Below are 27,416 nucleotides of genomic sequence, written 5' to 3' on the forward strand. Positions count from 1 at the left end.
AAGTTAGTAGAGGTGGCGGATTGTGAAGGATCATATGAGAGTAGGCAGGAATTAATATTTTTGCCAGACAGTGGGTCTTTAAATCTAGAGGGACACGAGGGGTCATTAGGGTGGGGAGCGGTTTTCCAACTATGGGACAGGGTGCCATTTTTGATGACAACCTAGCTGGTGGGGGGGATCAGGAAGCATGGTGCCCAAGTTAGATGGGGGCACAAGGTTGAGGCGGTTATTGTTTGTGGACACACTTAGCTTCAGATTAACGGACAGCTCTGTGGTGACATGTAATAGACTTTGAACCTCTGCATTAAGTTGTTGGAGGCATCTAGTCTAGCTTCCAATGAGGTGTGGGAGAGGGTTTTCAAGGCTTGGTGCAGGGGACCCTGCTAAGTGGGAAAACTAGAGGAAGATGGTATCAAAACGCCTTGAAGAGCCTGTGACTGCAAGGTGGGGCGGGATTCATGGCCTTGGGACTGGGGGCTAGGATGGGAAGGTGAGTTAGGGGAAGAGGGGTATGGCTGATCTTGACCCAAGGGCACCTTCGGAAGCAAGGTAGGTTTGTGGAATAAATTGGAGGATGAGAGATGCAGCCCTTGGCAGGAAGGCGGTATTGGTTGTTGTCCAGTTGTTTGCCCAGTTCAGATGATCAGACATCGGGGTTGCTGCCGATTTAGATATATGGAGGGTCTTGGTTTCACTCCCAATGTCTACCGTACTGGGCTTGGAGGTCAAGGTAATATCTGGGGAGATGGTGTGATTTATGGAGTGTGTCAAGTCAGAGATTGGTGTTCTAGAGGAGTGGTGGACATGCATTCTAGAATGGTGGATGCACTGGAGGGGCTCATTCCCAACTGGGATAGAAGGAGAATTGCTATTGTGTATTGTGGTCCCTAAGTGGGAGCCAAGAGGTGTCAAGGATGAGAGATGGTAAACTTTGAGGAGTCTGGGAATTCTCTGAGGAACTAGTGGCTCCTAGGGAGGGGGAGGATTTAATGCTTGACATTGTGGGCCAGATGTACGACGGTTTTTGCATGCGCAAACGGGTCTCAATTATTTTCTGACTATTTTGGAATTGCGAGTCACCATTAGGAAGGGGCGTTCCCTTTCTAATAGCGAGCGCAATCCCATGTACAAATATTTTGCGACCGCCAAAAAGGGTGGTAATGAGGTTGCAAAAGGGAAGGGGTGCCAGGGGACCCCTTCCCCTTTGCAAATGCAGGTAAACATATTTGTTAATGGCAGGCAGCGGTCCCATGGAGCACTGCCTGCCCTTAAAAAATGAAACAAAAACATGTAATTTATTTTTTAAATGCATCCCGTTTTTCTTTAAGGAAACCTGCTTTATTTAAAAGCAGTCCCAGACATGGTGGTCTGCTGAGCCCAGCAGGCCACCATACCTGGGAGCGCCTGCCATTCCCAATGGGGTCGCAAATTACGAGAGGCTCATTAATATTCATGAGCCTCTCAATTTGAGACCCCATTGGAATCGCTAACAGTCTGTTACACACTGTTGTAAATCCAAAATAGGGCCTCGCAAATTGCGAGTTGCAAAATACTCGCAATTTGCGAGGTGCTATTTTGGGCATCATACATCTGGCCCTGTGTTCTTAATGATGGGGAAAATATTGTCAAACATGACCGGAGGCTTGGATAAGGATAGTCCCATTTTTGTAAGGGGAGATGGTGGTATCTGCTCTAAAGACTGGAGACGGAATCACCGTAACTCTAAGACCATGTGGAGTCTTCATGGAAGTGGAGATCCGGAGCAGTGTGTGTAGGACCTTCATCCATTGAGCATGCCGTTGTGTATAAAAGATGAGATCACTTAAAATAGCACCTTTTTTAATGGAGAAGAAGAGATCTGAGAGAAGGGTTTCAGGGTGGGATTTAAGTAGTCTATGTTTAAAGCTGTTTGCAGTGTTTTTAGGTCTCGCCTACGCAGCGCGCATGCTCTGCATAGGCAAAAAGACCTTTTGCGATCGCTTTGGCTTTTCAGTCCAAAACGTTCACACGTTCCATTGGCTTCAATCGCAACGCGTGCACGTCTAGAGATTCACTTGCGGGAGTGTGTGGCGCCAAATGGGAGCAATTATCGCTCCTGGCGCTGCTCGCTCTTCAAAGTGAAATGCTGTCACTCGCCACCTCCTCTCGCCCATCCCCCTGCTGCCTCCTTTTAGCGTGAGGAACGCGCTTGTTTTACTGGACGCGGTATTCGCTTTAGTGTTTGCATTTTTTTTGTCTTTTCTATTTCTAGATTGGGGCAGCCCTCAGCGTCGCCCAGCACACACAACGCTACCTCAAATCTCGGTTTGCAGTAATGAGTTGGGACATGCTTGCAATTTGGGAACTGCTACGTTTTACCCTCTCAAGTGAGCGCAGAGATGACACCTTGCACAATTATGTCCAGAGTTTTCGTTTTAACGTGGTCGTTCACGTTCCAGCCGTCCAAACAATGTCATTTTTATTTAAACTACTTACTGAAATACTGATATATCTTTACATGTTTCACTGGTATGTTAAGCATTGATTGGGTCAGATATTATCAAATAGCACACAGTAAGAATTCTATGTCTCGATTAATGAATAAATAATCGCATTTTATTTTTAAACCGGCTCTATAAATAATGATACCCTGTGAATCTTTATGTATCGGATGGGATATAATACGAAAATTAAGAATGCTGACCCGAAAGTAGCGCACTTCGATTTTGGTGCTTGAAGGCACTCAAATCTTCACGTCCAAGTTTCTATAGGGTATTTTTCATCCATTACATTTCTGTAGGCTTGACCTGCTTGAATTTGTCAGATGAAAACCCGACCATTGAACTTCACTGACAAATTTATAATTCGGACATATGTGCAAACAGTGGTTTGCTCTCTGGCCTGTCCCTTCAATCAAGAAAATTCCCTGCTTCCCTGTTCATTTTTTTGAGGCACAGCAGGAGAACAACTTATAAACACCTCAGACAGACAGACACACGCATGGCACTCAGAAGCCTCAATGCCATTTCAGGTATCTGCATCCTTGAATTTGTGTTCAACACTTTGACATCGTTTGAGAAGTGTGGTTGCATTTCTGCACGGTCATAAGGTCAGCAGGTGTAGTGCAAACGAGCTATCACCCGTGTGTAAAGTCCGCTTCAGAAATTAAGAAACAACCCTCAAGTGTTAACTTCAAAATGAATGATAAACTGAATAAACAACGTCAAGGAGCCTTGGACTCAGAGTTTTGCATAAAAAGGAAAATTCATAAAACGCGAGTCTTTTGGACTAGCACCCTCCCAACATCAGACCTGGTGCAGTCCAAAGATCTACCCCTTCAGTGAGCACAGGCTCTGCTCCCCACGAACATTCTGCCTGACTGTAAACAATCTTGATCCTTACCTCTGCACTTCCTCCCTCACTCAAAACTCCATCATACTGCAGCTAGCTTTGTGTGTTATGTTCACCTCCCGGTGGAACTGCTACTGGCCCCAGCTGCAGACAATATGCTGCATGGCTAAATACTTATAAGGCCCCAAAGGCGAGACCGATTGCATTGCAAATGCTTGTTTGATAGGTTAGGGGGATATTTAATTGTGAAAGCATTCTGGCCAGATGGCTCCAGATTAGGAGAGATGGTGCTTGAGGGCTCTGTGTCCATGTCAAAGCTAAACTCAGCTATTTGCATAGAAAGTGTGAATAACTTGTGTAATGGGACCAGATAGTGATAGGAGAGGCGTCTTATGAATACAATATAAAAGCTAGAGGAGCGCCTATGAAGGGTGTGGACAAGGTGGCGAGTATAGGTTTGAGGCAAAGGCTTCACTCTGGACGTGACGGCCTCGACCAGGTCAAGGGGCAGGGAAGAAACTGAGGCATCTCCCAGGGCTGAACAACTGCATAGAGATTGGTGAAGAGGTCATCACAGATAAATAAATCTTAGAGGTCAGACAGAGACCAGTACAGCTAGCAAATGGGTCCGAGTGGGCTGTGGGGGTTGACTAGGGACACAGAAGAGGGAAAGGCGAGGCAAGTGACCAAACTGTCCCTATTGACCACCTAGAGTGATCATATTCAATAATGCTGACTAATCCAATGTGAGGCCATCTATACCGGGCTATTAAGATAGGAGCCTCGGATTCATCAACAGACTTTATGTGCTTCCGAAGGGAATATTGTCCTATTACGAAAATGGGATTACAAACAAGACATAAGGGAATCCTAAGTGTTCAATAAAGTAGTGTTAAGGTAAACTAACCAGTCCAAGATGGCCACCATTTGTGGAGGATTGAGCAGTCCTCTTTCATTTTCATTTCAAACAGTGTAAGGATCAGGGGAAGAGAGTACACCTCATCTATTTATATTAACTGAGTTAGGATCACAACAGGGATGCCATGCGCCGGGAGACACAAAAAGGGCCCTGCGCACAAATGGAGCCATGCAGAAGCAGTCCACACAAGGCAAGAGGTGTGGTGCAGAGGCCATGGTGGATGACTCTGGAACCCAGGGACTCACGGTTCGGTCTTCGGTGCCGGCCACAGATCAGCCCAGCACCATGTGTCTCTGGGCAATAGCCTTCTTAATCTTCCCGACGGCCCCCAGTGCCTTGACACCCTCTGGAAATTTTTCATGCTTTACAAATACTGGACATTTACATTTGGACATTTACAAAAACTCAGGGGAAAATGATGTGAGCCTGAGGATCCTGCAGGGCCATCTGGCTGCAGCCTGTCGCAAGCGTGAAGCTCACAGCAGGGGGAGCCACGGCAGCATCGGCAGTAAATATCAACAAAGAACAAATGGAGCTGGCGTGAGGCGAGTGCCAGAGTGTCTTGTATTGGGCCATCAGTAGGGCTGACAGGAAAGCAACAATTGGGCAACCCCACCTTCACCGAGGCCCCTCCAACTAGCCTCACCAGCTGCAGAAGAAGCGGAGCAAGATGCAGCTCCGCATCGGAGAGGTCACACCTCTGTAGGCAGCAGCAGCCTCTCCCAAGCCATTCAGTCCTCAATCCAGCATTGGTGGGATCTGCGGCAGAAAGGGAGATTCGAGCCACCACAGTCTGCATGCTCCTCAGCCAGAGAGATTCGAGCCACCACAGTCAGCATGCTCCTCAGCCAGAGAGAGTCGTACTCCTCAGACAGAGAGAGTCGAGCCACCACAGTCAGCATGCTCCTCAGCCAGAGAGAGTCGTACTCCTCAGACAGAGAGAGTCGAGCCACCACAGTCAGCATGCTGCTCAGACAGAGAGAGACAGAGAGAGTCGAGCCACCGCAGTCAGCATGCTCAGAGAGAGTCGAGCCACCACAGTCAGCATGCTGCTCACAGCCCGGGGTGGGCCGTGAGGCAGCGGGGGAATTAGCAGGCAGATCCTGGGCACCACAATCGAATATTCAAATACAGTGTCATCCAGGTTAGGATCCGGATGGCAGACTCGGGACCGCACTATCCCACCAGCGGGAGTCAAACCGCAGTCGCCGCTAGACCGCGGGTGAATGAAAGGGCAGATCAAAGGCAACAAAATCTAGAGCACTGATCCAGCACCAACAGGGGTAGGATCAGGACAGCTGACTCCAGTCCGCACAGTGCCAGTAGCGGGCAGCAGGAGTCAAGAAGCAGTCCCGAGGGACAATTACGACCAGTTTAGTTCAGTTCCAGCACAGACATTGGGAGGATGGCGCGGGCATGGGCATGCAAGTGGTATACACCCAAAGGTGATCCCTGAACTCAGGAGCTCATAGAGGGAGCTCCCAACAATATTTTGGCTACATACAGCACGCACTGTCATAGTAGTCCCTGGACCTGAAGGTGCCTACTTTGTGTGAAGCTGTGCGCTTTGTAATAGGCAGAATGCAATCACTCACAAAGACGTTAACCAGTAGCTAAAGTGGGCTGACCCATTCTCCAATGCTGTATGCTGGTGGGCAGAGGAAGAATATGAATGACACAATAACAGACCAATGGATAAACAGAGATGTCTGAAAGACTCTATAAATACATAAATTATATATATAATCTTAGCAAAGTTCTAACTTTTTTCCAAATTTGGGGTAAATCTGTTCAGCCTCTTTTTCTACAGTTATGACGGGGAAAAAAGCATTTTAGCACCCCCCTTTTACTAGATCCATGCTCGATGAATCACCCCGAATCCTTCAATGGAAAAAGCTGACGGGATGATCTTTTTTTTCAACATATATTTCCATGGGAATTACCACAGGACATCAAAGTTTTGGGAGTACCCCTTTTTTTTAGTCCCACTTGGCTAATCAGCCAGAAAAATATCCAAAAGGAACTGAGGTAAATTGAGTTTTTAGGGAAAGCTTTGTGCAGATTCATCAAATGGGAGCAGGCTCGAACGCACAAAAACACTGTCTTGAGTATGTTGCTTGGCACATGTTATGGCATGTTTAGTGGACGTTGATCACCATAACTGGTCATTTTAAATGGGGTGGGCCTGTGCATTATCTTTGGCTGTGCACAGTGAGGTGGGGGCAGAGTAAGGCTGACCTATGGCCAGGCTCTGATCCGCACTGGGGTAGCTATCACCAGCTGCACACATCACTATATCTCACACATATATTTTGTCTGACTTATTTTATTTTACCTTTTTAGACACTCAGAAGTAAAACTCACAATTTTTCAGAACAGTGTGTTTTGACTCCCAAGGCATACAGTATTTTTCTGCCAGGTGCCTTGTGGTTTTTACGCCGTTGGGAAAGTCTGAGCACTGCCCTGGGATTAGTCACCTATATTAGTGGCCACCCAGGGCTGTATAATATTTTTATTCCACAGAGACAATTTTATGAGTCGGTGTTTCAAGTAATTTCAAGCAGTTTCAAGATGGCCAGAAAAATGTTCAATGCTCCTAAGCAGCCAAGCACATATCTCAATAAATTCAAAATGTTATTGACACGATTTGAGAGTCATGACTCACAAGTTAAATTGTTAACTTTTTACAGCACACATGAATGCTTTCTAAAATGCCAATAATTTAAAAGCTCCTGCACGGATCAACAAGCAGACAGATGAGATGAAAAACCAAAGTATCCTAAGGCCAGGAAGATCACTGCCAAAGGCAGATGACAGGATACAGGAGCCAACACCAACAAGTGATGCAGCCAATGAGAAGAGCCAATGTGGCCTAACATTGGCAACATCACTGTAGAAGTCAGCAGACGGGACACAGGAATGTCCACATCTGTGAAATGAACTGCACTCTGACGAGTAGATCGATGACTGAGAAGACACAAAGTGTCCTAAAGCTAGAAATATCACTATTGAAGGCAACTGAAGGGACACAGGAAGCCCACATCTGTGAAATGTATCCACACTAACGAGTAGACCGATGACTGAGAAGACACAAAGTGTCCTAAAGCTAGAAATATCACTATTGAAGGCAACTGAAGGGACACAGGAAGCCCACATCTGTGAAATGTATCCACACTAACGAGTAGACCGATGACTGAGAAGACACAAAGTGTCCTAAAGCTAGAAATATCACTATTGAAGGCAACTGAAGGGACACAGGAAGCCCACATCCGTGAAATGTATCCACACTAACGAGTAGACCAATGACTGAGAAGACACAAAGTGTCCTAAAGCTAGAAATATCACTTTGAAGGCAACTGAAGGGACACAGGAAGCCCACATCTGTGAAATGTACTCTACTTCAGCTGGGCGACCGATGAGTGAGAAGAGACAAAGTATCCCTGTCACCCCATCCGGAAGAATGGCAGCCAGTCATCTCCACTCAATGACAGGCTTGTAGCTAAGCCTGGGCAAAGCACTACGCTACGCTCACGTAGTTTGCGCTACTTTGCACTACGGGAATTGCACGTAGCACAGTGCAAACATGCGTAGGGTAGCATTGCGTAGTACAGCAGTCATTTTTTGCTTGCTCGCGGTCCTCAACATCAAGTTGGCGACCGCGAGCAAGCAAAATGACACCCCGGCGAGACTTTTTCCTTGTTCGCGATCAACAACATCAAGTCGCCGATCGCGAGCGTGGAAAATAAAAATCCCGGTGAGATTCTCAACGCGAGGAGGTCAGGTTTCTCATTGCGAGTGGTCGCGTATGCGATGAGAAACTACCAGTCCGCGTTGAGAAATCTGCCACTCGAGTAAAAATGTACTCGAGCAGCAGAAAACTACAGCTCGCACTGTGCAAGATGCCGTTTTCAATGATTGCACAGTGCCGGATGCTTGTCCGCACTGTGCAATCATTGAAAATGGCATCTTGCACAGTGCGAACAGGGTACTACGCAGTTTGCGAAGTGCTACGCGTAGCTCGCGTAGTGCGAAATGCACTTTGCGTAGCTTCGCGTAGTGCTACTTCGCGAACTATGCCCAGGGTTATTATAGCATAAATAGACATAGAAGCCGAACTATATGCTTCCTGCTTCTGCATGATCTCGAAGCCTGGGTCAAAAAAGAAATCTTAGAGCCTTAAACACAAACATGCTTCGGGTCAGGTATGGGGGCCACTATAAGTTTGTCCACACTTACTATCTTAGCAGAAAAGATGATGGAAATTTGGAAAGTTTTTGAAGTTGGAAATGGTACCAGGGTCAATCAAAAATCCAAGCAAATAATGGCTTGAAACAAAGGTGTGTTTTTTAAGCCCATGTTTATTTCGGCCATACCCGGCCAACTTGAACGACTTCCTATCAGAAGCAGAGAGGTTTCCACCACAAACGGCGCAAGAGATAATCGTGTGCTTGCAAAATGCTGAGGACATGGTCATTCTGAGTCAAACACCTAGGGCTCCAAAGGTCCATCAATCCATCAGCAGGATATAACGAGCAGAAAAGACTTAGAATTAAGTTTGAGTGGGACAAAAGTAGTCTGCCTTGGAGACTCCAAGTTTAAGTCACATTAGAGGAAATCGAGTTGAGGTGCTATCCTCAATAAGCACCTGGATATACACACGGAACAGGACAGGACCTTTAAGCACCATCTTACTTCTCTGAGGGCGAAAGCGCACTCACTGCCCTTCGCATGATCACCTGTTAACAATCATGGCAGCCCAACGGGCTCCCACAGGAGCAAATGGCCTGCACATCCTGCATGGAAAGGAAGTGGCCAGGCTGAATTTACTGCAAACGAGTGCCTACAAGGCCGTCTTTAGTCTGCCACAATCATCTTCACCAGTGCAGATTCAGATGAAATTCAGCCTAAATATTCAGGAAATGCAAAGAAAAATGATTTTGGGAAGTTTTGTTGGACATTTTGAGCTTCGGCGAGTGGCTCCTGAACAGCTTGTGCTGGTCGTAAATTGAAGCGCAGATGACAAGAAAAGTTCAAATGTCTTGGGGAGATACTTAGGATCGGAAATTAAAGACCTCAGGATAAAGAAGCATGGGGGAGTCCCAAAGACACAGCAGCTTCCTTTCGAATTAGTAATTTCTCAGTAAAGTTTTTGTCTCTCCTACAGGATAAGAAACATTTGCCAAAGACGAAATGCTTGGACAGTTGTTAACACATACCATAGCTTGAATCCCCGAGCATATCTGAACACAAACTTTTCACCAGTTTTACCCTCATCCTTGGCACTTGCCCAGCTGTCTTGGGACAAAGAAGAAAGCCACTCAAACCAATCTTTGTGTAACTTTGTTTTCGCTCCTGCAGGCAAGCCTCAATACCCCTAGCTTGCCAGGGAACAAAATCTTTGAGACTTGAAAATGATCGGCTTGGAAAAACCTATGATTCAGATGGCTCTGTATGGCGTTGTAAGACAGAAGAGATCTTTCAAGTGCACAACACACTCTCACTTTATTGGAAATGTAATGAGGATGTGATGGCCTCCAGCGGGTATCACTCCGGCTCAAGGGTCAGGTAGAGACTAAAAGTTCTATAAAAGGAAAAAGATAACATAAATTTGCGCAATGCGCATTCACTTCATGCAGCACGCTGGAAAAGAACAATGAGCAACAGACACCATTGTTTCTGAGTCCAGAAAGGCAAAGCACTTTAAACAAATATGGACTGTTCGTTCTTTGCATTTGCACACTGTCTGCCATCGAGGCACCAGCATTAGACTCATTTTTTTAATCCAGATGTTTTATCAGAATGTTTGCAAATTATGATGGGATGATTTAATTACATTTGTGGAACTTTTTTTGTAATGGTTTCTATTAACTATACATTAAACATACTTACTTAATGAACTGATTAACACCAAACCAACAAAATCAAACCTTTTTAATTAACGTTCTACTTTCATTCCATGTTGGGTGTAAATCTATTCAGAGGTTGTAGGCACAAGCAAAATGTCTTACAAGAGCTGAAATTACAACGTTTTCCTCCTGCGCGGATCTGCACATATAATACAACCCAGACTTTAGCTGTCTAAGCTAGGAAATTACAAAATGTTGTGCAAATCTCTCTACAGGGGCAAAGGTTAGAGGGAAATGAAAACAATGCCTTTGCAAAAGAAAGTGTTTCTGAACCACAGCTGTTTTGTTATCCACGAATACCTGTCTCTCATCCCAAATACTGATCTGTCCTTTCCGGATGTTTTGACCAGTTTCAAAATACACATTTGTTCATACTGATTTGTTAGTATTCAGGAGAATGCTATAATGTCACTCATTCAATGTAATGCATGTTGTAGATTAGACCTAAATTGAGGAGACAGAGGCCCTGACATGGCCTGGGTACCCCAGTGGGCCTCATTCACCCTCATGCTGGTTCTAGATTGAGGAGACAGAGACCCTGACATGGCCAGGGTACCCTAGTGGGCCTCATTCACCCTCATGCTGGTCCTAGATTGAGGAGGTAGAGGCCCTGACAGGGCCAGGGTACCCTAGTGGGCCTCATTCACCCTCATGCTGGTCCTAGATTGAGGAGGTAGAGGCCCTAACATGGCCAGGGTACCCCAGTGGGCCTTATTCACCCTCATGATGGTCCTAGATTGAGGAGGTAGAGGCCCTGACATGGCCAGGGTACCCAAGTGGGCCTCATTCACCCTCACGCTGGTCCTAGATTGAGGAGGTAGAGGCCCTGACAGGGCCAGGGTACCCCAGTGGGCCTCATTCACCCTCATGATGGTCCTAGATTGAGGAGGTAGAGGCCCTGACAGGGCCAGGGTACCCTAGTGGGCCTCACTTACCCTCATGCTGGTCATAGATTGAGGAGACAGAGGCCCTAACAGGGCCAGGGTACCCCAGTGAGTATCATTCACCATCATGCTGGTCCTAGATTGAGGAGGTAGAGGCCCTGACGTGGCCAGGGTACCCCAGTGGGCCTCATTCACCCTCATGCCGGTCCTAGATTGAGGTGGTAGAGGCCCTGACATGGCCAGGGTACCCCAGTAGGCCCCATTCACCCTCATGCCGGTCCTATATTGAGGAGGTAGAGGCCCTGACAGGGCCAAGGTACCCTACTGGGCCTCATTCACCCTCATGCTGGTCCTAGATTGAGGAGGTAGAGGCCCTGACATGGCCAGGGTACCCAAGTGGGCCTCATTCACCCTCACGCTGGTCCTAGATTGAGGAGGTAGAGGCCCTGACATGGCCAGGGTACCCAAGTGGGCCTCATTCACCCTCACGCTGGTCCTAGATTGAGGAGGTAGAGGCCCGGACATGGCCAGGGTACCCCAGTGGGCCGCAGTCACCCTCATGCTGGTTACAGATTGAGGAGGTAGAGGCCCTGACATGGCCAGGGTACCCTAGTGGGCTTCATTCACCCTCATGCAGGTTCTAGATTGTCACCTTCTCTGTATATTCTGTACTGAAGAGAATTAGGTACAGGGTGGGATCCAAGACAAGGTAAGAGATCCAGGGTGAGCAGGAACAGAAAGAGCGATCTTTAATGAACCCACAGATAATCTACCAGGGAAATACTAGTGTAACAAGTAAAGATATATTCAAGTGCTCTGAGTAAGTCAAAGAAACATTTGAACCTAAGTGACACTGATGTTAAATTGTCTTTTCCTATTTTCAGAATCTTGAAAATGTTGCTGAAGGTCTTGTTCCACCTTCAAGTGCTCAGTACTTGTTTTGCTATCGGTGAGTGTGTGTTTTTCTACTATTGTTTATTAAGATTATTCTGTACGATATTTGATCTTTCCATGCTGTGAACAGCCATTTCTGGGAAAGTGAGAGAGAGGAGGAGAGAGAGGGGGGAGAGAGAGAGGGGGGAGGACAGAGTGAGCGAGAGAGACAGAGGGCAGAATGAGAGAGAGAAAGAAAGTGACAGAGACAGAGAGAGTGGGAGAGAGAGAGCAGATTCTAGAGTTAGAAGAAGAATGTAGGAAAAAGGAATAGATTTTATGGGAATAAAGAAAGAAAGAGATATAGAACGTGTGCATTCCTGCTAAAGGACGGATTACGTCTGCACAGAGTATCTCTTTCTTCATAGCTGTGGGAATTATGAAACCAGAACACAAAGCTGAGGACGCCCAGTGCTACCTAGAGTTTCCCAGAGATCAGGAGACTGGGCAGATTCAATGGGACCTGCACAGATAAGCATCTGAGAGCCCAGATGGCTGGTGTGAGGGAGGGTCTGTGAGGTGTGGTCCCAGAGAAGCCAAGAACCATTTACAGGCCCATCACTGTCTGAGGTGTGCCACCGTCAGCACACACACCTACATTGCCTCTTTGTTACACACAATATGCCAAGGTCTTCTTGTTGGTATAAACAATACTCTAATACCTTCTGAGAGCACCTCTCAGCTAAGGCCCTCTGCAGACAGAGGTTTACAAGGCAAGATTCAAGCTTCAATGCAAAGCCTGATCCATGCAAGCATCATGAACCCAACAAGCAATGATGCTGTTTGTTAAAGGCCTTTTTGATTGTTTCAGAGGGGGTAATATTATTGTGGTCATAAAATACAGGAATTTTGCTTTATTTCACATTAACGCAAAGGCAACAGTTGATGGACAGAATGCAGAACAATGTCATACATTCAGTACAGAGATCTGGGCCTAAATCCATCGTTTTTTTGCTCACCGTGCCGTTCCAGTTTAGACCTGGCCATATGCAAATCAGTCTTGACCCTGTGCCTCATGGGAACAGTCCAGCCCGAACTGTCAAGCCAGGTCCTCCCTGGACTGGAACCAAGCAAGTTATATCACATGCACATCACAATTTAATCTACAGAATAAAGACTGTTGGTTTAGGGGGTAACACAGCTGTCACTTGGTGTACATGATTTTCTAGGGTGCCCAGAATGTTGTCTAGGTGCTTTAAATTAATATGTAACATTTGATAATATGTATTTGTAAAGCACAATCAGAGAGTTCACTCCAAAAAGCCCCTCAGTCAATAAAGAGGGTTGATTTTTTTTACTTGAGCCCAGCTTTCAATAAATGTATTCATTTTTACCCTTGATTGTTCCAATGTTATTGAACTGATTTACAACAAATCGCAAAAAGCACGCTTTATGGTTTACTTCTGATCAGCCTTTTTGGCTTTGGCACTGTATAACATTTCCTAAGGAAAGTGCATGAGAAAATTGCATTTTGGGACCCCCCTTTTACTCGGTCCCTGCGTGATGGATCACCCCGAAACCTTCAGAGGAAGGAGCTGGGGTGAGGGGGATCTTTGTTCAGGAAAGCTTCATGAATATTTGCAAAGTGACATCAAAGTTATTAGCAAAAAAACTCACTTCCTATGAAAAGTCTGACGTAATTGTAAGTATACAGTGGTGACATCTGCTGTGTAGTATCTTGCTATCCCGGGCAGGAGTAGAAGAATTTAGATGCAAGGGGCAGAGGGCTCGTGGGGAAGCCAGGGCCTTGAAGAGAATGTCCAGTTACTGGGGAACTTTGGGGCATATTTACAAGGGCATTATCGCCGCTTTAGCAGAACTTTTTGCCGCTAAAGCGGTGATAATTCCATCGCCCTATTAACAAGGCGGCGCTAACATATATTAGCGCATGTTAGCTGCCGTTTTAGTAACGCCACGCATCTTAGCGATATATATCGCTAATGAGATGCACAGTAGGCGTACCTTCCCGTAACACCACGACAAAAGGTCGCAAACAGGACATCACGTTATTTACAACGTGGCCCCGGGAACACGAAGCGATTATGAAACCCTCGCTAACAGCGGTTTACGCCGGAGCCTGCCGCCTGGTCAAAATTTGACTTAGGCATGTTTTGAATGGGAGGTGGATTCTTTGGTTGCGTCCACACTCCCCTATTATCAAGCTTTTCATTAGCGTGTGAAATCATCGCTTGATTTAACACGCTAATGATGAATATCGCCGTCTATCTCAGGTTTGTACATCGGCTGTGAGCAAGGCATTGTAAATATGCCGCTAACACGGCGATGCAAACCAGCGATAGGCAGCGATATTCCAAATCGCGCTAAGCGGGATTTGCGATGTTTGCCGCGATTCGTTGTTAATATCCCCCATTGTTCTTGTATTAGAATTCAACTTTGTTCTGGGATAATGACCCCCAAGTAGGGGACGAAGTTTTTAAAAGTGGATGTGAGTAGTAAGAGAAGGGCCAGGTCTTCCTATGCTGTGAGATGTTTGGTAATTAATTTTGAACCCAGACACCTTAAACAATTTCTCAATTCAGTTTAATATTAGAGGTAGCTGGAGTCTGATTCACAAAGATACATTTACACTTCGGTGTACTTTTGTGTAAGGTTACTATCTTCTTGCTATTCACATACTTCAATTAAACAGTAAGTTTACAAATGTGGAGATTCTGCAGTCAGGGTGGAGAACTCTGCACGTACACATATAGGCCTGTCCTATCCTTTATGTCCCCCCTCCTCCCTGACTGCAGATTTTCCGCAGTCCTAAACTTCCTAATAAATGGAAGTTCATGAATAGCAAAAAAAATAATAACTTTTTTTAGTAGCAATTCCTTTTCGAGCTTGTTTATAATTAATCAGATATTGTTAAGCTCAGATAAGTTTTCAACAATATGTTTGGTAGATCACAGTTCGCCGTGTAGTGCATATTATGAAGTGCGATATAAATAAATACCATTCAAATTAAAGTATAAATATATTCTGACCATTGAAATGATTTAATGCAATTGATCATTATATGTGAGCTTTTCACTGAGCTTGGATAAAAACTTTACCAGCCTCATGTTCAAGTGGATGTTGAAGGGATTCAGAGACACCAGAATGGCCTGTCTGCAAGTCTGCACACTAACAATATCAAAAGTTCTGTGCAAGAGCTCTCTGCATTCTCTGTAAAGTGCTGTGCACAAAAAAATCTACATGCATAAGGGTTCTTTCGGGTATTGGAGAGCCTGCAGGTGGAGTCTATGGGCAAACTGAGCCACTTGGGAAAAATGTCCAAGGTTGGAAAAAACCCAAATTGATGGTGCATGAACTTCAATTTAACATATTTGAATAACTTGTTCTCAGAAATACCTGAAGAACCTTTGCATTGTATCTGTTTAGCACCATCCAGGCATGCCTTCACTGTGCTAACGTGCTCTTGTCCTCTAGTTTGCTAACCTTGTGAGCGCTGATGGAAACAGTGTTTTAAAACTAACTGAGCCAGCTCCTGGTCCCACAGATTCCTTGCCTGGTAAATATATCTAAAGACATGTTCAGGAACCAAAGTTGCAAAGAGTTACTTGTACTAGTTCTGATCTCTTGCCAGTTAAGATTATCCAGAGTACCAGGCCTAGAGGCTCTTAGTTTGTGGCACAACGTAAGAAATATTTATTGGTTGGCTATTGCTTGATTTAACCCTTTCTGTGTGTATGGTGGACGGGAGCCGTCGTGCGCCACAGTGCTTGTGTGCACAGGACGACTTCCGGCCATCCTGGCACATGGCACCGGAAATCCCTCTGGTGCAGGCACCAGAGGAATTTCTTTTTCTCCCCCAAAGCCTCGGGAGATGGGGAAGAGCTTCCCCAGCTCCTGAGACCCCCCTGGTTTCTATGAAATGACGATCAGCGCGCACACCTTTAGGCTCATTTCAGTTTCACATTCTATGTGCTTAGAGGGCTATCTCAGCCCCCTGAGCATGTAGAAAGATGGGAGACGTATCATTGGATAGGGGAGAATTTACCCTTTCCAATGGTCCCCCTCGCCATTGGACCCCTGCTTGGGGGTCGCCCCCAGAAAGCACAATAGGTGCCAGCGATTCTACTGGCTTTTTTTATGCATTTGGGCTGCCTAGAATGTGCATACCAATGCCCCCACCCCCTCATAAAATAGCCACAGTCTTTCTGCCCCCCCTTAGGGGCATATCAGGGTAAACCGCTCCGATTCTCCCCCATGGCGGCATAAAGCCCACTCGGCACAGACTTGTTTTTAGCAATGTGCCTATCTGTGGATTTTGGGCCCTAGCGCAGTCGGCACATAGGGAAACCATTTTTGAAAATTAGACTCCAAGGGGAATCCAGGATGGGGGGACTTGTGTGTCTCTCACCAGGTTCTGTTACCCAGAATCCTTTGCAAACCTCAAACTTAGTTAAAAAAAAAACATTTTCCTCACATTTCTGTGTTGGAAAGTTCTGAGATCAGCGTGAATCCTCTAAATTCCACCCACCCCGCATCCCCCTAAGTCTTCTGAGAAAAATGGTACCTCACTTGTGTGGGTAGGCCTAGTGTTAAACATTTTTCAATAAGGTGTGTGTGGACTTGCGCTTGGCAGGCAGTATGCATGGACTGGTGCTTAGCTGGTGGTGTGCGTGGACTGGCCCTTGGCTGGCGGTGTGCGTGGGCTGGCACTTGGCTGGCAGTGTGCATGCACTGGCGCTTGGCTGGCGGTATGCATAGACTGTTCCTTGGCTGGCAGTTTGCGTGAACTGGCACTTGAAGGAGAAACTTTGAGGGATCCACGGGAGCCATACGTTGTTGGACTCCCCCAGGTGTCTAGTTTTCAGAAATGTGTGGGTTTGGTAAGTTTCCCTAAAAGGCGGCTGAGCTAGTGAAGTACTGGGAATTTTAAGCCCAGCGGTGCAGGGGAACACACCCTAAGACTTCGGGTTCTTCCTGTTTCAGACCTACAGAAACACAGAGTCTTCTAGGTGAAGTCAAAGATCGATTTATTGGCTGCAGACCAATTACAGGTATCCGAGAAGTACAACACAATGTATGTACTCAGGAGACTACTAAAGTTACAGAAACGGGCTTCTCCTTAAATACAAAATATCATGCTTCAGGCACACATTCCTTGTTTTACGATATGGCCATATACATGTATTCATTACAAACGAAAAGGCAGAGTCATGATGACCATCCCACATTCCAGTTAAGCCAGCCCACAATTATTTACCCAGCGAGGCTCAGATCCCACATCAGATATCAACAGGCCCCAATAAACACGAACATCTCCTGTTTGGAAAACAAGCCATAAAGCAGGAAGAGTCAGGTGTGAAAGAGATTAGCCGGAGGCTTTTGTGGGATGAAAAGGCTTTATGGTGTGTCAAACCGTGATGCTAATCACAGGTGGCCGTAGGACGGGGAGCTCGTGAGACCGGACTGACCGGGGGCAGCGGAGCCAAGCTGCCCAGGTCACAGAGAAGTCAAAGGAAGGCACATGTGTTCTAAAGGCCCGTATTTGCTCGTAATGTGTAGCCTATGTGAGGGCAACCATAAGCTGGCCACCGCTCTAAGATGGAACCCACGAAGTCAATGTATAATAACGTATACACAGTGCATTTATAGCTAAAACGTTATACAAAGCACTTGTACATACCGCATTGACCATTCGCGGTTCGCTAATACCGGGATAGACAGGGGTAGGGCCCTGCCTCCCGCGCGGTCCCAAATTACCACAGACCCTCCTTTTGCCCTTACATAGGCAATAACTATACTCACATCAGTCCGAGTCTAGGTCAATATTCACGAAGTCATGGAGATGTTGCTGTAGCATCATCCTATGACTTAGCTCGTCCCTCGATACAGGTTTCCTTACACATAATGTAGCACAGAGGCCACATATCGCAGGAGCACACTGTATGCACAGACAGAACAGGAAAAGAATGGCTAATATCATTCCAATGACCATCAGAATTTTCCAACCCCAGGCAGATATCAGTTCCCAGAACCACCCCACCAGTGACCAATCTCCTTTATCCACGTGTATGGATTCAGATATTTTATGCAGTTTGGAGATGGCTTGATAAACTGTTGGAGCGTTATCTGGTATGAAAATGCAGCAACTAGATTGGATAACCTTACATACCCCACCGCGGTCTGCAAGTATAACGTCTAGAACCATGCGGTTCTGCAAAGTCATGAGGCGATCGGCTTGGAGCTCAGCTGTCATATTACCAAGGGCACCAGCCGTAACATTAACAGTGGATTCAACCACACGAGTCAGTTGTCTCAGGTTCCTACTATTGACCATAGGTCCCCAAAACGGCAGGAAACCCAAAAAGAAGTCTCCTGCTTCCTGACCGGCAGTATCCTCCTTACTAATCACGCCTCTCACAACTCTGGTCTTGTGATAGTCAGAGGCGGCAGTAAATGTCGGTGGTAGCAGATTTGCAATATAGCATGTGCCCGAGAAATCAGGGGGCAACCATGTATATGCTCGGTCATTGCAGACAAAATATGTACCCTTGGCAGCCAAAAACGCAGGGGAAAACTGTGATGGAAAAGTGTACGTTTCAGTACAGTCACTTCTCCCCAGTTGAGCTCTTGGATTCTGACCATTACCTTGTAAACAGAACCGACCTATGTGGGGTACGCCCCAAATTGGGGATGAGATTTTTCGCTGTCTTTCACCCAGACTAATACTATACCCCGTCGCGTTCCACCCTACATAAGCTCTCAATTCATCTTTAGGAATAGATGAGTATGCGTCGATATCTCTGCTCATATCGGCAACTCCTTTCATTAAAGCTTTATTATTGGTGCTAGGTCTGATGGAACGCGGTTGTCGCGGGGAGTAGGCATCTAATGCAAAGAGAAACATGGTCTGGAATGCCCATGACGATCCATTGTAACTAAACGGCAGCACTAGATAAGGAATACCCTTATTAATGGTATGTGGCATTAAACCGCACACCCAGCAATTGGTTGTATTCATGACTAGTTGGTGCTGGTGCAGGAGCTAAATAAACGAGTTGTTTACAAACTCTGATCGTCTAGCTTGTTCATGTTCAGGCAGAGGGTGAAAAGAGTGTGAGGAGACAGTAGGAGGAGGTATAGGCTGTACAGTGGGTGCAATGAGCTCTTGAGAGGAGAAGAATACAAATCCTACAGTAAACACTACCATACTACATAGTATAAACAGACATAATAATACAAAACGTTTGCTCTTCATTATTTTACACATTTTCGTTTTAAAGTTCATTTCCTCAGCGAGTCTCTCCATCTTGAAAAACTCCATCCTCTAATCGTGCCGCTCGCGGCGGGTGAGTATCTTCTGCTAAGGAGTACGCCTGTCGGTCCAGGGAACGCCCTAGACCAACCAGAACCGTTGACCTAACGTCTTCGGCTTGTACCCCAAAGTCTTGGCACCGCGACCCTGCGGCTGAACCCGGATGGTGGTTCGAAAAAGAAAAATCAAGAAAGTCCTTCAGATGGGAGAGCTGTGATATCAAAAACAAAAAGGTAAGGAAAAAGAATATTTATTTGTCCATAGGCCTTGGTCTCAAGTTATAGCGGAAACGGCCAGGTACTGTCTGATCTTGAAACAAGAGTTCAGGCTCTGTAGTGTCCAATCGAATTGACGGTGGCACAGCTTCTTGCAAAATATCGTCACTCTGTTGTGCTGAAGTTGTGCCTCTTACGCGTGCATCACTGAATGGTACAAAACGAGGTACAGTTTCTGTTTCAGAGTCGGCGATACCCTCCTGGACCCACTGGTCATATGGTAGAAGCAAAGGGATCCTCTTGATGTGGGCGCCGTGAATCCAGTTCTTTTTCCCCTTTACTCGAACAGCTGATCTTGTAGACAGAAGTACGAGGTGAGGGCCAATCCAACGGGGCTCATCGTTGCTCTTTCGCTGGAAGTTCTTGATGAGCACCTACGTGCCAGGGTCAATAGGGTGTCCTGGAGCTTCAGAGGCCTGGGGGAGAGTATCATGCACCTGTTGGTGTAAAACACGCAATTTAGCCGTCAATTCAGACAAATAATCAAGCAGTACTGGATGTTCGATTTCGCTGAATTTCGTCGGTCTTGGCACACCCCATACATTGGCCGGGCGGCCAAAAATTATTTTATATGGGCTAAGTCCCACTCGTGAATGCACAGTCATTCTTGTGGATAGGAGTGCTAAAGGCAGAGCGTCAGGCCATTTAAGACCGGAGCTCGCCTGGATTTTGGCCAGCTTTAGCTTCAGAGTGCCATTGTAGCACTCTACTAATCCAGCTGATTGGGGGTGATTTGCAGCGTGAAACTTTTGCTTAATCCCTAATCCCTCACACACATTCTTCATCACTCGACCCACAAATTCACTCCCATTATCACTCCACACCATTCTTGGCATTCCAAACCTAGGAAAAAATTCCTTCACAAGGGCTTTGGCTGTGGATAAAGCAGTGTTGTCTTTTAGGGGATATGCTTCTATCCATTTTGAAAAAGCGCAAACAACAACCAATACATATTTCAAGTTGTTGCACCTTTCCATGTGGATAAAATCTAGCTGCAAAACTTCAAATGGATATGATGGAGGCGCAAAATGACCAGCTGGAGTTGGGGTTCCTCTACCAGGGTTGTATTTCAAACATACCATACAATTCTTGACCACATTCTCTGCACACTTGGGAATTCCAGCATTCTGCCATACTGGAGCCAACAACTTACAGATTCCTTTCATACTGATATGTGCCATTCCATGTGCCATAGTAACCACTGGAAGCACATATGCATCAGGTAACAACCATCGCCTATGTTCTGACAGATCAATCCAACAACTATTCTCATCCAATTTACCCGTACTTTCTCTCCACTTGCTCAACTCTTTCTCTGTGGCTTCAGCTTGAAGGGACTTCACACTCTCTATTGTGTTTTCACACATTCCAACATCACCAATCCATCTTGCAGGGCCTGCAACATACATTCGAGTCTTCACATCTTTTGCTGTTTCTTTCACGATTTCATCAGCAAACGCATTACCACGACCAACATCATCAGTGATTTTCTTGTGCGCACTGCATTTCATAATCGCAACTTGTAACGGTAGGGTCAGCGACTCAAGGAGATCATTCACCAACTTGCCATTCTGAATCTTAGCTCCATGCGAAGTCAGGAACCCACGTTCTTTCCACAATCGCCCAAAACTATGGGCCACGCCAAAGGTGTACTGGCTATCCGTATATATGTTCACTTTCATTCCTTCAGACAACACGCATGCTCTTGTAAGGGCAATTAATTCTGCTGCTTGGGCCGAATTATGTGGCACACATGCAGTTTCCACAATCGTGTGCAAAGTCGTGATAGCATATGCAGCAGTCGTATCACCATTCGGAAGCTTGAAGCACGAACCATCCACCCATAAGGTACCATCACACTCGGTCAGGGGAGTATCTTTAAGATCTATTCTCCCTTTTGTCTCTTCTTCTGTTCTGAACAGACAATCGTGTTGCTCAATCTCATCTAGGTCTGCTGGAATCGGCAATAATGTAGCTGGATTCAACGTGTTGCATCTCTTTATGTGTATATGATTTGCTAACAGTGTTAATTCATATCCTGACAATCGCGCACTAGTTAAGTGCTGTGTCTTGGTCCTGTTTAACAATGTGTCCACAGCATGTGGAACCATAACAATCAATGTATTATCCATTACTAGTCCAGCAGACTGCAGAATAGACATAGCTGCGGCGGCTGTGGCTCTCAGACAACTTGGCAATGCCCTCGCTACCGTGTCCAAGGTTGACGAAAAATATGCACATGGACGCGGTCTGTCGCCAAAAGGCTGTGTTAACACTGATAATGTGCAACCATCTTTTTCATGAACATACATCGTAAAAGGTTTGCTGTAGTCAGGGGTACCCAACACAGGAGCTGAACATAATGCATTACGCAATTCCCAAAAACTTTTCTGACACTCTTCAGACCATGGGATAGGATTCGGTGTGTCTTTACATGTTAATGCTAACAAAGGTTTTACCAGCAAAGAAAAATTTGGTATCCAATGCCTACAGTATGAAGTGATGCCCAAGAAAGCACGCACTTCTCTCTGTGTTCTAGGCACACTCAACTGTGCAATGGCTTGAATTCTTTCTGGGGTCAGTTTCCTTCCCTCCTTTGATAAGAGATGACCTAAGTAGGTCACTTCTTGTCGACAATATTGCAGCTTTGAGAGAGACACTTTGTGATGGAAGGCAGACAAATGACGCAACAATGACAATGTAGCTTCTTTACAAATCTTTTCAGTATCCGCGGCGATTAGCAAATCGTCAACATACTGAATGAGGGTAGCACTACTAGGTAAAACAAGTGCATCAAGCTGCGCTTTCAAAGCCTGACTGTATATTGATGGACTTTCACAGTAGCCCTGGGGAGCGCGTTTAAAGCGGAAGCTTCGACCTCCTAAACTGAAGCCAAAAATGTCTCTGCTCTCCTCTGCAATTGGGATGCTAAAGAAAGCATTCTTCAGATCGATCACTGAGAACCATGCAGCGGAGGCTGGAATCATAGTTAACAAGGCAGTTATATCAGGGACAACTGGAAACTGTGGCACAACAATCTTATTAACCTCTCTAAGATCAATCACAAATCTGTAAACAGGTGGCTGTGAAGGGTCCGTTCGTTTTAAGACAGGTAAAACAGGACTATTGCAAACGTTGCCTCTTGTCTCTTCAATTACACCCTTTTTAATCAAATCACTGACAATTGCTAACAATGCTTTCTGACCTTCATTGGAGATCTTGTACTGGGGAATACGTGGCAATCTGACATTGGCTTTTAAAGTGACCACGTATGGCGGTATTTCCAAGAGACCCACATCATTGGGACCAGTAGCCCAAAGGACATCCGGGAGGGATGACAATTCAGGTGGCATTGCATTCTTAGACAAATACATTGGGGAAATCACTTTCTTACCTAATGTAAGTTGTACTCCTGAGGGAGAACAATATAGCGTTGCATGCAATCTTTTTAGCAAATCTAATCCTAACAGATTTTCACCACAACCTGTCGTTAGGATGAGGGGTGTTTTTAACTCGCAAGGTCCAACAGAAAATGACATAGGACTAGAAATCGGGTTCCTAACTGGGGCGCCAGAAAAACCTACTGAAACATTCATTTCGCCAGACAAAGGCGCGCCAGGGAGTTTTGAATGCATGATTGAACTCTTTGTAGCACCGGTGTCCAGCAGAAAGGGCTCTGTTACACCCGCTGTAGTCACTTTAACATATGGTCCACTCTGATCCACTGGTACTGAAACAACTCCCTCTCTCTGTCTACGGCTGTCCTAGTAATCATTACCTTCCACATTGTCGTCCTCTGCATAATAGTCATTATTATAGTACTGAGCTGTATTACCAGTTGCATTGGCTTGCTGATCAAAGCTATTTATCGTATTTTGAGGCGGAAGAGGACGCACGTTCTGGGGAACATTTCCACGCCCTCTACCTCTAGGAGCTTGTTGACCACCTCTACCTCTTGCGCCATACGCATTACTAGTACGCTGCATTAATTTAGGACAACTATACTTGAAATGACCTTCCTCTCTGCAATATGATCATTGATTGGGACCTACAGGGATGCGTGGTTGATAATACCCATTCATTTGCTGGTTATTCTGAAATTGTTGGGGCTGCTGATAGATACCTTGTGTTTGCCTATAATTATTCTGTCCTCCACGTGGCGGATAAGCCTGCTGTAAAAGGACCTTTGTTTTCAGTTCTTTCATTTTCTTATCTGTTCTATCCTTCTCATCTTTATCTCTATTTTCATAATACTGTGCAGTAGCCAGTATTTGCGCTGAAGAGGAAACAGCCCAAGAACTTTCTGAATCTTTTAATTTCTTACACAACTCGGGAAGTAGATTCTGCACAAATGTATCCACAAATAACCGTTGGCCACCTTCAGTACTCATGTCTTGACCACTGTGGTCGATAAACGTTTCTTCAAACCTGGTGAAGAAATCGGACACTGTCTCATCTTTCTTCTGCTTACATGCGGACAGTTTATCCCAATTTACTCGCATCGCGGGCATTATAGTTTTCATGTATGTAATAATTCTACCAGGGAGTTCTGCTACTAAAGGGTCAGGCTTCGCGCCACCAACTTGGCCAGCGTCTGCAGCAATGATATTAGCCCATGTGTTACCCAATTCTGCAGCGTGATCTACATTACGAATGGATCCCCATAAAGGCTGTGGAACCACATTCCCAAACAACATATCTATGTCAGCCAGATTCATTACACACGATTCTGCAGTTTGTGATAACTCCTTATAATATCCTATAGGCTCCATTGCTGCTACTCCTGAGACGAAAAGCCGGGAGGTGTTGTATCGTTTTTAAAACCTGCTTTGTTGTATTGTATTGATTTTAAAAATACTTGCCTGACTTTGCACAATTCCTGACTCCCATAACAGCTGAATATTAGCTGCTGGGACTCAGAATCCACTCGTTTCTTGGCGCCATTGACCGCCGAAGGGAGACGACAGCCACGCCCACCTCTTGTTGGCCACGCCCCCTCCGCAGACATAACTAGAGCGCGCTGCACTCAAACGCTGCTCCATTGCTGCTACTCCTGAGGCGAAAAGCCGGGAGGTGTTGTATCGTTTTTAAAACCTGCTTTGTTGTATTGTATTGATTTTAATAATACTTGCCTGACTTTGCACAATTCCTGACTCCCATAACAGCTGAATATTAGCTGCTGGGACTCAGAATCCACTCGTTTCTTGGCGCCATTGACCGCCGAAGGGAGACGACAGCCACGCCCACCTCTTGTTGGCCACGCCCACTCCGCAGACATAAATAGAGCGCGCTGCACTCAAACGCTGCTCCATTGCTGCTGCTCCTGAGGCGAAAAGCCGGGAGGTGTTGTATCGTTTTTAAAACCTGCTTTGTTGTATTGTATTGATTTTAAAAATACTTGCCTGACTTTGCACAATTCCTGACTCCCATAACAGCTGAATATTAGCTGCTGGGACTCAGAATCCACTCGTTTCTTGGCGCCATTGACCGCCGAAGGGAGACGACAGCCACGCCCACCTCTTGTTGGCCACGCCCCCTCCGCAGACATAAATAGAGCGCGCTGCACTCAAACGCTGCTCCATTGCTGCTACTCCTGAGGCGAAAAGCCGGGAGGTGTTGTATCGTTTTTAAAACCTGCTTTGGTGTATTGTATTGATTTTAAAAATACTTGCCTGACTTTGCACAATTCCTGACTCCCATAACAGCTGAATATTAGCTGCTGGGACTCAGAATCCACTCGTTTCTTGGCGCCATTGACCGCCGAAGGGAGACGACAGCCACGCCCACCTCTTGTTGGCCACGCCCCCTCCGCAGACATAAATAGAGCGCGCTGCACTCAAACGCTGCTCCATTGCTGCTACTCCTGAGGCGAAAAGCCGGGAGGTGTTGTATCGTTTTTAAAACCTGCTTTGTTGTATTGTATTGATTTTAAAAATACTTGCCTGACTTTGCACAATTCCTGACTCCCATAACAGCTGAATATTAGCTGCTGGTACTCAGAATCCACTTGTTTCTTGGCGCCATTGACCGCCGAAGGGAGACGACAGCCACGCCCACCTCTTGTTGGCCACGCCCCCTCCGCAGACATAAATAGAGCGCGCTGCACTCAAACGCTGCTCCATTGCTGCTACTCCTGAGGCGAAAAGCCGGGAGGTGTTGTATCGTTTTTAAAACCTGCTTTGTTGTATTGTATTGATTTTAAAAATACTTGCCTGACTTTGCACAATTCCTGACTCCCATAACAGCTGAATATTAGCTGCTGGGACTCAGAATCCACTCGTTTCTTGGCGCCATTGACCGCCGAAGGGAGACGACAGCCACGCCCACCTCTTGTTGGCCACACCCCCTCCTACGCTACCCGCCACCACTATAAACTATGTGTCAAAATCGGAAGCGCAGCGGACGAGCGCAGCGGGCACGCCGATTGCGCGCCGAAGGCGCGCTTAAGGCAAGCTCGTCTGCGCTCGTCCGCGACGAGGACGCGCCTAGCGCCACAAACCCTGTCCAGTACAGCCCATCATCCCCCGGCTACACTCGGGATGCTTTGATCGACCTTCGAGGGTATGCGCATGAAGGTAAGCTCACCTTCGAAGAGACTGCCTCTCCCCTAACTGACTTCACTCACAAGGACCTAATTGTAGGAGGCCTCTTGAACGTAAGATCCTTACCAAAGCACGCCACTGAAATTAATCTTCTTATCGAGTCACACCATCTAGATGTACTTTTTCTAACCGAGACCTGGACACATGCAAACTGTGAGACCGACCTAGCAGCCGCTTGTCCGCTAAACTTCAATATTCTTCATCTTCCTAGACCCAAAGGCCGCGGTGGCGGAGTTGGCGTCATCTTCAAAGCCTCGTGGCAAACGAACACCTTAGACATAGATCCGACACCCGGAATCGAGCTCTTTGGTTTGTCGATAAACTGCCATCAAGGAGATACCTTTACGGTAATCATTTGCTACCGCCCACCTGGGGCCTTTTCTCTCTCGCAACAGCAAGCACTCCTCACGACTATCACCAACTTGGCAACCTCTCACAGTAAACTAGTACTTCTAGGAGACTTTAACCTTTGGCCAAACGGCAGCCTAGACACAGGTCTAGACAACCTTCGGCTGTCCTGTGATAGTGTGGGCCTTCAACAACTGATAAAGGACCCCACTCACTCTGCAGGCAACCGACTCGATCTTATCTTCTCGAGCCCGGGTCTAACCCAAGTAGGCGACATCCTGCCTATGAGCTGGACAGACCACTCGCTCATTAAACTCTACATCAATAATGCCACAACAAGCAAACCCAAATCTCACCCGCCCCCACAATTCTCGTACCGAAACTGGAAAGCGTTAGAAAAACTCAGCACCTCCACCAGAATCTTCGAGGTGGAGGACAGTTTCGCCATTACCAATTCGGTGGAAGATAACTATAGATCCTTTAGCTCGAGAATCACCTCCCTTGCGGACTCTGCTGCCCCTCTTAAACTCTGTAAACCGAAAGGTAGAGCTCCGGCTCCCTGGTACAACGACTCTTTGAAAACCCTCAAGTCAGCCTGCAAACAAGCTGAGAGAAAGTGGAGACACGGATACTGCAATAATAATAAAACCCTCTGGAAGAAGGCACTCCGTGACTACAAGTCCGCTATTGCAGAGAGTAAAGCGAACTACTACTGCTCCACTATTACCAATGCGGCCAACAGTCCAAAAAGTATATTTCAGATTCTGGACAATATCCTACACCCTGACTGCGTCAAAAACCCCATCCCCCCTTCTCAGCCCCTTTGTGATAGCCTCGCTCAGTTTTTTACTGACAAAATTGAGACTATCATCAATAATCTGGCAACGTCCCCGTCATCCACTCTTCCCACCCTCCCTGAAATCAACCCCACTATTCCTGAATCTCTGAG

The 27,416-nt window shown here is 46.2% G+C and overlaps 1 protein-coding gene across 2 annotated transcripts in view; it reads left to right on the forward strand.

Annotated features, from left to right (window-relative positions):
• The first annotated feature begins 11,920 nt into the window (after positions 1-11,920).
• LOC146859526 (CD5 antigen-like) overlaps positions 11,921-27,416 on the forward strand; it is a 692,104-nt gene continuing 676,608 nt past the window's right edge. The window contains exon 1 of one of the 2 annotated variants that reach the window (XM_085650237.1): positions 11,921-11,988. Coding sequence is in view for 1 of the 2 variants with exons in the window: in XM_085650236.1 (XP_085506362.1) it covers positions 11,934-11,988 (55 nt within the window). In the remaining variant the exon portion in view is untranslated. The remainder of the gene's footprint in view (positions 11,989-27,416) is intronic. The other variant, XM_085650236.1, reaches the window with a different exon arrangement.

This window comes from Triturus cristatus, chromosome 3_2, assembly GCF_964204655.1.
Source record: "Triturus cristatus chromosome 3_2, aTriCri1.1, whole genome shotgun sequence".
Taxonomy (NCBI): domain Eukaryota; kingdom Metazoa; phylum Chordata; class Amphibia; order Caudata; family Salamandridae; genus Triturus; species Triturus cristatus.